The following is an 11637-nucleotide window of genomic DNA, read 5'->3' on the forward strand; positions in this document are numbered from 1 at the left end:
CTTTTAGCTTTAAATCATCATTTCTTTTGTGTCAATTTATCGAAGGAAACCTTCCTTTTTTTAAAGAAGTGCTGCTTCAATCCATTGAATTTGATAGAAGAAAGCACTTGAGAAGAGTGAAGTCCACCTTTAACAAACCAGCGATTAGTTGGTGTATTAATTATCATAAGGTCGCTAAATTCAATACATACGTTATCGCTGTTAAGATATCAAAACATTTTTGATCCCATGGTAACAGTTTCAGGAAGGAATAGACCATTGGTCAATCTAGCCAACCCAAATANTTTTTGACGCATAATAATAATTATCCTTTAATTTGAGGATTAAAGGATTATTACTTAATCCTAGTCTGTGCAGATCTAATCCCAGTCTGTGTATGCATAACATTTCAAAGCACTTCAAAAGTATCTGTAAGGTGTAGTGACTGTGTATTAGTAGACAGGTGTGGCAGCCAATTTGCACATAGTAATGTCCAACAAACATTGGAGTTAAATAACTAATTTTATCTGGAATTGTTGGCCAGAACATTGGGAGAAATTTCTGTTTACAAATGTGATCCTTAACATCTTATCTGAAGATCAGCACTTTTGACAGTGCAATTTCCCAGCACTGGAATGGAGTGTCAGCCCAGACTACGAGCTCAAAGTACCAATGTGGTGCTTGAACCCACAACCTTCTGAAGTGGGAGTGCTGTCAACTGAACCAGACTGACACATCTATCTAATCATCTACCAACCCTGATTCCATTTAATTTCCAGGAACTTGTCAAGTTCCTTTTTGAAACACATTATGCTTGCCGCTGAACACACCTGAAATAAATCCAATCTAATAATCCACTACCAGATCTGGCTGGACCATATCAAAACCTACCACTCCATCCTCACCTCAGCTAAATCATCCAACTCTAAGACCATCGTTGAGGCCAAGAACAAACCCAGGCTCTTCTTTTCCAGCACAAACCAGCTCCTCTGTCCACTTTCCCATGCCTTGCCCATCCTCTCCTCCAATTCCAAATGTCAGGAGATGATGGAGTTCTAAGATTCCACTGCTCTCTCTACTGCCATTTCCTCCCCAACTATCTCTCTCCCTCTGGCCTCCACATACCCCGCCCTCCACACTTTTGACCCCATCTCACCCTCTTCTCTTACCTCCATAATTTCCCAAATGAAGCCCACCATCTGCTCCCTTCAGCCCATCGCTACCCCTCTCTTTACCCTCCCAGCACCACCTCCTTCAGATTATTCAGAACTCTGCAGATAGTCTTCTCTCACACCAAGTTCCGTGAACCAATCCCCCCCCAATCGTCGCCCGACTTCACTGGCTCCCCATCCCCTAGAGGATCAAGTTTAAGATCCTCTGCCTCACTTTTAAAGCTATAACTTATCCAACCTGCCCTCTCCCCACTCAATGGCCACTGGGCTGCTTTGCATCCCCCACCTTGCCCACTCCACCATCGGTATTCGGGCTTCAGCTTTTATGGCCCCACCCTCTGGAACTCCATCCCAGAGCCAATTTGTCTTGTCCCATCCCTTGATTATTTGCCTCCTTCAAGGACCTTCCTCTTTGACCATGGCTTTGGCCATCTTCTCACTCCCACTTGCCCTCCGCCACTCTTGATTCCAACCCCCAGCTTGGGTGCAAACCTTTTTATTGCCTTGGGACTTCCTCCCGATGTGAAAGCTGCCAAATAAAAGCAATATTTTGTTGTTGATCTTAGTTCCATCGCTGAGCTAAACTTTTGTTCCAACACAACAAATGCCTTTTTATTATTCCCTCAAAATTTGTATTCCAATGTAGTCCAATTTCTGGGTCAGAATATTATTTTGACCAGAACAGGTATTCACAGCTAGAATGAAATTTTGGGTTCGTAGGATACAACAGAAACAATTTAGGCCCAATGTTTCCCCCACATCTGAGTTCAGGAGATGGAAAACTGCCAACTAACACCAGCTCTCAGCTCAAAAGGGGAAGGTGGGAGCTCAATAACCAACATTTAACCACATTGGAGCTCATTTATAATGCTGCAATCCGTGGCCCAAAGATCCCAACCTGTGCTAAAAGCGAGTGCAATCAGTGCTCTGTATTCACCACGCATGTACACAGAAAGATGACTGGCTCTGTTGGAAAGGACACTGGGAGAAACTTTGTTCACTGGGTTCTTTAATCCACTTGAAAAGGCAGACATGAGCTCAGTTTAATATCTCGTCCAAAGGGTGGCACCTCTGACAATCCAGCACTCCCCTAGCACTGCATTGTAGTCAGAAGGGACAAAGCTCACGTACAGTTAATGTGATTCTCTCATTCCATCCGAAGAGACAGATGCTGGAATTACATGGTGGGTTGTTAAAATGTGGAATTGTTTACCACAAATGGCCAGTGAAGCTGAATCAATAGCAGCATTTAAAAAGGAAATTGGATAAATACTTGAGAACAAATAATGTTAAAGAAAATGAAGAAAGAGCATGGGAATGGGGTTAGATTAGGTAGCTCCAATGGGGGAGCAAGCAGCAGCACAGACACAATGGCCAAATGGTTTCCTTCTGTGTTGTAAACTTTCTTTGATTGTGTCTTATACCAGGTAGCTTGTGGGAATCCAGAACAAGTACCTTACCAGCTGTGTTATCCGGCTTCCCTCGAACCATCAATTTTCAGCTGTCTCTCTTTAAACATTTGTATCTTGCACACTCCTGAAAAGAATAATGTTGAATGGATGGGATTGATTTGACAGGATAATATACAGGTTTCAATTCCTCTCATTTCCAATTCTACCACCATGAACCAACAAAAAAATAACATTCATCTGTTTCTCAAAGGCATTTCTGCTCACATTTCAGCAAAAATGAATAATTGACAGCAGCAATTTTAATTGACTGCACATATAATTACATTAAGAATGACGTCTCCCACCTACACATGCAACATTACCTATCTCTATTTCTCCCAAGTAAATAACCTGACTGGAAAAAAGATTATTGATTGATGATAAGAACGTGAAGATTACAGCTACTATTTTTTAGGAAGAAGGTCTCATTTTAATGTCTTACTGTTCGTTGGCCACAGGCAATTCGTGGTTTAANTTTTTTTAAAAAGCAGAATATGGATTAAAAGGGGAGGATTTGTCCTTTTTATTTTGCTAATTTAAGGCACTGAACCACATCTAAGAGCTTTGGCTCATTAAAAATTTCATGGAAATAGTTCAATGAAAGCGTTTCCATATGTCTTCCCAATTCATTCTGTTCCCCCTGAAGGGGTCCCTACTCACGCACTTACTGGAAACATTTCAGGCAACAGATCTGGGCAGTAGGTCCCGGGAGTGACAAATATGGTCATGTGAAACTGTGCCACAACCTGTGTGGCCTACTTAAAGACACAGCTCATTTTCTTTTGAACTATAAGGAGTATGTTTCCTAATTAATGCAGACTTCATGGTATATATGACCATTTCATTCATTTCATGGGTTACTATTGTTTTCAATACCGTAAATATTAAGAAAGAACTTGAATTTCGTTAGTGCTTTTATGTTGAAATATCTCAATATGCTTCATAAGTGATTACTGTCAAGTGTAGTCATGTGGCAGCTATTAATGCCAGAAGGATTCCACAGGCACCATGAGGTGAATGATCAATTTATCTGGAGGAATGTTTGTGAAACATCTCTTTTGTAATGGGATCGTTTAACGTTCACCTGAAAACCATCAGTTGAGGTCTTGGTTTCATGTATCATCTCCAACACTACTGTTCTAGAGTGCCAGCCTAAACTGTGAGTTCAAATCCCAATGTGGACTTGAACTCACAAACTTCTCAGCGAGAGGTGAACATGCTACCAATTGAGCAGAGCAAACAAGTTTATCAGAAAAAATCACAAGATTAGTTTGGATGAAGAAGACCCATCTGATCTCATCCCTTGAGAATACCTATCTTAGCGTCCTCTCATCACAGGATCAAGATTTTTTTTTAGTAAATAAGTCCAGTAGCCTAATCTCAGGCATCCTTCCTGGAAACCTGTTCCAATTGTTAATTACCACAGAAACTTCCTAGGGTCTATCCTGAAATTTCCCTTTGCAACTCTAAATGTGTCATCTTGATCTACTGTTTCAGTGTATCCTAAAGTGTTGATCTGATAATTTGGATGTAAGAAAACTAAACCAAAGGCAAATTTTCCATTTTGTGTCATCTATAAGATAGAATTTCATTTAAGTAAAAGTGACGCACTTTAAAAATGTGTAGCAATAACACCTTAAAATCCATTGTGGAAGATTTTGTACTGAAGCCTATTAATAATAAGAGTCCTTGCATTTGATATAGTGCTTTTCACGTCTTCTAGACGTCTCAAAGCGCTTCACAGAATAGACTGTAAAATGTATTGACTGTATATTTGTGGGTGAAATGCGGTAGCCAATTGCGCACAGCAGTGTCCCACAAACAGTCGGGGATTGAAGTGACCAATTTATAATTTTTTTTCTTGAGAGATTATTATCAGGCATGTGAGGTAGGAAATTTGCTCAAGGTTTTATCCTGCCAGGAATCAAACCCAGGTCTCTTGCTTGCAAAGCGAGTGCTCTAACCACTCTAACCACTGAGACTCCACTATTGGCCGAAACCATGCTGATCACCTCGAAACCAATTTGTGTCAGTTCAGTATAGATGTTCATGGCATTTTGGCTTCTGCTCAAAAATGCATTCTTAACCATTCTACTGCATTTCATTAGACCATGCAACAACTTTCAAGAAACTATTTTAAGTGTCACAGTCACAATCTCAACTCTTGAAGAACAGTAAGAAACTAATTCATCATTGGACATAGATGAGTGGGCCTCTGTAAATGGGCTTAATCCTTAATGGAACAGTGGAGCTTTCCTCAAGCTCTAGCCAATATAATTTCATTTCTGACAAATTGCTTCCAACAGTATAAGTAGAGGTGCTTAAATATTTAAGCATTCGATATTTCAAAGGGAACACAGTTACTTCTGCTTTGTGCTAAATTGTACAATCCCTTGTACCAAAGAAGGCATGTCCTCTTATCCATGTAATTGAACAATCCAGAACATGATGTAAGTGCTGGTGTTATATCTCACACTCTGAGCATATCTTATATCTGGGCAGTGCAATATATACAATGAGGTCTGATGAGTTTATGGACATAGTGTGATCATCTTATCTCAACCTGATCACTGCTTGTGGAAACCATTTTGGAAAAAGAAACAGGTATTCCATTTTTCTAATTCTATGTTTAAACAACATGAAAGCCGTTATTGGCTGTACAGTGGGGGGGCTAGAGCTAGAGATCTTGTAAAGGTTAAGACAATTGTAGACCAAAAAGGGGTGCTGAGTTATGGAGCCAGTTCTTCCTTCTCTCCGTATATGGTACTAAGCCAATAAGTCCATCTCAGCTGCTTACATGAGCCTCTTAATCCATGTAGACTGGAGCTGGTGGCACCTGGGTCTGCAAAAACGTGGGTTACTAAGACAGGATGCAGGAGGGAAGTCTGTAGCATGACTGGCTACAACCCATGCCCTAAGTAAGAATGCAGAGAGCAGGCATACCAGACATAGTCTAGAAAGGATTGCATTCCTTACCTAAGATATCTGCCGTTGTTTAGACACAAACTAAGAACTAATAATGCATTCCATTCAGTTTTATGTGCAGACTTCCTTTCAAATTGTTCCAGGAATGCGTTTAAGCAAACTATATACATTAATTACAGTATAAAAATAACTGCACTCCCTCCAGGAAAATGCAGTACAAAATAGTTCTAAGATGTTTATTAACTTCTCTGTAGCTGAAACACGAAAGACTACATGCACAGCCAGCTTTCTTTGCTCTCTTGTTGTTGACTTGAAGTTGGAGCACTGTAGATTCTCAATAGAACATGCACATTGTATCTGGCACTTTCTCTAACAGATCACAAACACAAAACACATTGAGTCTTTCACTATTTTTATAACTTGTTGGGGTTAAAGATGTGCTATTCCTAAAAAATATATTATTTAATAAGCGTCGTTAAAATGCGGTTTGATATTCACCTCCCCTCCACCCCACTTCCCGACCAAAACTGTCTGAATATGTCAAAAGCTCCCATACTGGATTCCCTCTTAACGTGGGTGTTGTTTTCAACCCTCCTCTCTTATATGCATGATTCCACCAGAAAACATCCCAATCGCAGTGATGGTGGTCATTGTCATTCTTCCAACAATCTGTTTTGTATTTTGCTATTTCAATAATAAAAAATGAACTAACTTGGGATCTTTATGTGTTTAGGAAAACTGGGTGGGGGAAGAGTGGGAAGAGAGCAAGACTGTATTATTATAATAATAATTATCATTATACTAATTAATAATTATTATTATTATAATTAGTATTATTATGACTCAGTCAATCAGCCAATTGCCGTGCTCAATTAAGCTGCTGTGTTCGACTACAAATACACAATGACTTTACTTCACACAGCGAATTGTTCAGATCTGGAATGCATTGCCTGAAAGAGTGGTGGAAGCTGATTCGATAACAACTTTTAAGAGAGAAGTAGATAATTACTTTGGGACGACAAGTTTGCAGAGCTATGGGGAGAAAGCAGGAGAGTGGGATTGATTTGGATAGCTCTTTTCAAAGAGCCGGCACAGGCAAGATGGGCCGCATGACCTCCTTCTGTGCTGTATAATTCTATGATTCTATGATACTTCACAGTAAATCCTGTGAAGCACTTGAAGATGTCCTCCTGACATGAAAGGCAAAAAAACAGATGCAAAGAATATTTTAATCATTGCAATGATTAAACATGTTAAAAAGTCAAATGATGAATTCAGATGGTGTCATTTGGATTCACTTCTAATATACTGTGATGTGAAAGGCTTTGGCTAAGACTGGATCTTATTAAAATGTGCACTATTTTCTGATACAGAAGACCCATGTGTTAAATCAAGCAGTTTCATGAGGCTTTTAGCCCTTATAAGCCTCTCCCCCCCAACATGCCCCAGTTCTGACGAGGGTCATGGACCCGAAACCTTGACTCACTTTCCTTTCTCCATGGATGCTGCCTGACCTGCACAGTGTTCCCAGTGACTTCTGTTTTTGTTTCATGAATGATCCCAACATTTAATTGCACATAGCTCCAGTGGGCTTGAGACTGCATTCCCGTTAATGGCCAGCGCATGAATCTGTCCGCTACTTGTGATGGCTTTAAGCACTTGTCATCTTGCTGCCAGGTGGAAAGCCCCAGACTGCAGCTGCACCCTGCTCCCACAAGTGCCTCCTCCCAATTGGTGAGCTTTGAAACACTTTTAGTTTTTGGAGGTTGTGAAGGAGCCAGTACTCTGTTTCTCTTTTGTCGCAGTGGAGGAGGTTGCAAAAGGACCATTTGGCCATGTAAAGGTAGCCATGTACCTCTGAGACCAGTTGCATTGAATGACACTGCAATCTTTTTCTTCCCCAAACACTATACGTTGGATTACAACAATTTGGTGTCTAATTTGTAGGATTTCTTATTGCGCTTCCTCAATATGGAACCTTATTCGAATTCCCATTGATTCTGGGAACTTGAGATTTTGACCATAGAATCATAGAATCGTACAGCACAAAAAGAAGCCATTCAGCCCATCAAGTCTGTGCTGGCTCTTTGAAAAGAGCAATGTAACATCAATCCTACTCCCTAGCCTTTTCCCCATAACCTTGCAGACCCGTCCTCCTCAAATACCCGTCCACTGCGTTTTTAAAAGTTGTTATCGAATTGGCTTCCACCACCCTTTCAGGCAATGCGTTCCAGATTCGAACAACTTGCTGCATGAAGAAATTTCTTCTCACCTCCCCTTTGCTTCATTTAGAGACTATTTTAAATCTGTGACCTCGAGTCACTGACACACCCACCAGTGGAAACAGTTTTTCCCTTTCTAACCCAGGGTTCTAATCAAATCCCCTCATGATTTTGAAGACCTCTATTAGATTTCCTCATAAGCTTCTCTGCTCCAATGAGAATAATCCCAGCCTCTCTAACCTTTCCTCATAATCAAGGTCCCTTTTTCCTGGTACCATCCTTGTAAATCTCCTCTGCACTCTTTCCAATGCTTTAACATCCTTCCTATAGTATGGTGCCCAGAACTGGGCGCAGTATTCTATTTGAGGCCTAACCAGTGTTTTATATAGGTTAATCATAACCTCCTGACTCTTGTACTCTATGCCCTTACTTATGAAGCCTAGTATCCCATATGCCCTTTTGACAGCTTTATCTACCTGTCCTGCCATCTTCAAGGATTCATTCACGTGAACCCCCAGGTCTCTCTGTTCTTTCACCCCCCTTAAGATTGTATTACGTAGTCTATATTGCCTTCCCTCATTCTTTCTACCAAAATGCATTATCTCACATTTCTCCACATTGAAATTCATCTGCCATGAGAACATTTTACAATTCTGTCTACGTCTTCCTACAGTTGGCTACTATCCTTCTCACTGTTTACCACGTCCGCAAACTTAGAAATGGTACTTGCTATACCCAAGTCCAGATCATTTATGTATATTAAGAAGAGCAGTGGTCCTCATACCGATCCATGGGCGATGCCACTGTACACTTCCCTCCAGTCAGAAAAGCAGTTTGAAGGAAATTTTCTGTGGATCATCGTGACATATTCATTTGCTCATTTGCATGATTTAGATTTCTTATCAGAGGATCCAGCAAACCAAACCGAAATTTATAAAAAAATACAAGAATTGAGCAAATAATCCACAGTAGTCACAGGAAATATAACTACAAAGTTAGTAATACATTTAAAAGAGCAACTACAAAGTTTTAATCTTGGGTGCAGATGAAGTCATAGATTGTGGAAGCAAATCTTGGAGCAATTTATAACTTGGATCTGAATGTCAAATTGAAATTAGAGCTTTCAAATCATTTCCATGTATGTCACATATTTTGTACCCCGGAGTTTGTAGAAGTTTCTTGCCATTTGGGGGTTTTTGTTTGTGGCTTATAGCTATAGCAACATAGACAATAGAAGCAATTTGTATTTATATAGTGCCCTTCACGCAAGGTAGCACTGAACAATGGTATAGTTTGATGCCAAGCTGAGGAGAAAGGGGCAGTGACTGGTCGAAAGGGAAAGTCTTCAGGTGGTATCTGAAGATGACTAAAGAAGGGGCAAGACAGAGGATTGAGGCAGGGAATTCCAGAGGTTTGAGATGAAGTGGCTGCCGATGGTGAAGCAAAAGAGAGGGATCGAGGGATGCGCAGAAGGCCTGAGTAGGCCAAGCAAAGGGAACGGGTGTAGGAGTGGAGAAAGAGCAGGTTGGAGAGGAAGGGAGGTGCTAGGGCATGAAGTGATTTTTAGGTTAGTGTGAGCATCTTGAAATTGATCCATTAAGACACTGGTGACAACTGCATGGAATTTTTAAAAAATAATGTACACACTGAGGTATGACCATGTTTGGTGTAATCCCTCTATATTATTTTTGGTCAGCCGGGTACCTGACACGCAGAAACCAATTCCCACGCTTAAGAGTATTCAAACTAAAGAGCTCCACATATCTATGCGTAGGGAATTGCCATACATCTAGTCTGAAGTGTGCACCCAATCCCCAAAGGAATGCATTCTGATCACCTAATCCTAGAATATATTAGGAGCAGGTTGGCAAGTGCCAGGTTTGGGGAAACCAATGTGTGGACCAGGATACTGCTGGAGTTTACCTGGTTAAAACTGCACGACCCGCATTCCTAAAGTTATAGAATGCTAATCCTTTCTTACCAGGAAGTAATCTAATTTGTATATATTCTTAAACAATACACTTTCTGAATAAGAAGGAACTTCCTTACCACGATAAATACCATGTTGTAGTCTAAAAATAGCATGTACACAATGCTGGTTATAAAATGCTGCCAATGGGAACGGTGCTATACAAAAGTCATTTGGTGTGTTGTTTGTGAGCACAGAAGCCAAGTTTGTCAAACATTTTTCAGCACGGAGAAGAGCCTCTTTAAAAATCGGTTACAATCTTATTTTAATTGATTCCTTTCTGTGTTCTTTTATAGGTGCTTCGGACCTCGGTGCCTTCTCAGACCATAGGCAATTTGAGCGCCAGTTTGGGCTTTCCTCCCTCACTGAGAGCCGGTTCTCCAATCCCCGCATGCACTATCCAGCCACCTTCACCTACACACCAACTCCAGTTACAAGTGGCATGTCCCTGGGCATGTCTGCAACGACTCACTATCACACCTATCTGCCACCACCCTATCCTGGCTCACCCACCAACCAAAGTGGACACTTCCAGACCAGTACTGCACCCTATCTCTACTATGGCACTTCTTCTGGGTCCTATCAATTCTCCATGGTGGCAGGGGGAGAACGATCCCCTTCCAGAATGCTGCCTTGCACTAGTGCATCCACTGGCAGTACACTCCTTAATCCCAACCTGCCCAATCAAAATGATGGTGTAGACGCCGACGGGAGCCACAGCAGCTCCCCCACTGTGTTGACTTCCACTGGGAGGATAGATGAATCTGTCTGGAGACCATATTGACTCTCTGATTACATAGGAAAGCAGATCAACTACTAGCCAAAGGAAGTCACCATTTAATTAGTGCCTATTGTACAGTTTGTAACTGGAAGCAAATCGTGTCTTATTAAGACTGATCAATGAATGAGCTGGTGAAGACAGTGATGAGCTGATCAGGTTATGCGTATCACATTGCCTATCTGTAAGCTCATGAACAGACGTGATAGCGTATTCAAAACACATGAAGAACGTTTAGCGACTCAACATAACATCTTGTTTTAAAGACGTGAACCTCATGCACAGAATCCAAATCTTGGCAAGTATGTAACTGCAGTAATTTATGAACACGTTCTTACAAACACCATTGATAGTAGCAAGGAAGGTGACCGGCAACCAGAAGGATAAAAGGATTCTAAGTTTAAGGTATTAAGTCCTTCAAAAATAATCACTTGCTTTGTACGTTTTTGTTAATATTGTTGCTGAGAACAATGTCTCCAGAAAGATTAGTGGTACCAATATTGTAAATATATGCACTTGATTGTAACTATGCATAGAGGAGTGTTTTTTCTTGATAGTGAAAGGAATCTTTTTATACATTTCTCTGAAGATCCCCATTTAGTGTACATACAAAGGAATTTTTTTTTATATTGCTCTTCTTCCAAGAATTTCTGTTGATTGAATGTTTACTGCAGATTTAAAGAGGAACGCCAGTCTTTGCAAAATGCTTTTGTGTCTTTCAAACAAATAATTGGCACAACCTTTATTTGTTTCAAACGAGGTGAATGTTATTTGGCTTGGATAAATCTCACTCGATGCCTGTGTTTCTTTTAAAATTGTGTTTACTCTTTAATTGAACGGCTCATTAATGATGACATAGCAATATTAAAATAGTAATGTCTATTTTAGCACCATTATAGTTCAGTATCTGTAGCTTATACTTGAGAAAGGATGTCAGTCATTAGTTTTAGTTGTTATTTGAAAATAGGGTACTTTAATTGAATGACATTTCTCACATATGGTTTTAGAATCCAAATCTAATGTAGTTACTGAATATTTGTGGCTCTATATTGAAAACTAGCAGGATTAAATGGTGACGTTACTTACTTGGAAGTTTACTGGTTATGGCCTTCCAACCACTTTCTATGCAATTGTCAAGTTA

The 11637-nt window shown here is 40.4% G+C and overlaps 1 protein-coding gene across 2 annotated transcripts in view; it reads left to right on the top strand.

The window, feature by feature from the left end:
• Positions 1-11358, top strand: part of runx2a (RUNX family transcription factor 2a) — a 66859-nt gene extending 55501 nt beyond the window's left edge. The window contains 1 exon segment of one of the 2 annotated variants that reach the window (NM_001292433.1): positions 10015-11187. In NM_001292433.1, coding sequence (NP_001279362.1) covers positions 10015-10502 — 488 coding nt within the window. In that variant the 3' untranslated portion in view covers positions 10503-11187. 2 annotated transcript variants of the gene reach the window in all.
• Positions 11359-11637: the final 279 nt, after the last annotated feature.

This window comes from Callorhinchus milii, unplaced genomic scaffold (assembly GCF_018977255.1).
Source record: "Callorhinchus milii isolate IMCB2004 unplaced genomic scaffold, IMCB_Cmil_1.0 Scaffold3, whole genome shotgun sequence".
In the NCBI taxonomy this organism is placed as follows: domain Eukaryota; kingdom Metazoa; phylum Chordata; class Chondrichthyes; order Chimaeriformes; family Callorhinchidae; genus Callorhinchus; species Callorhinchus milii.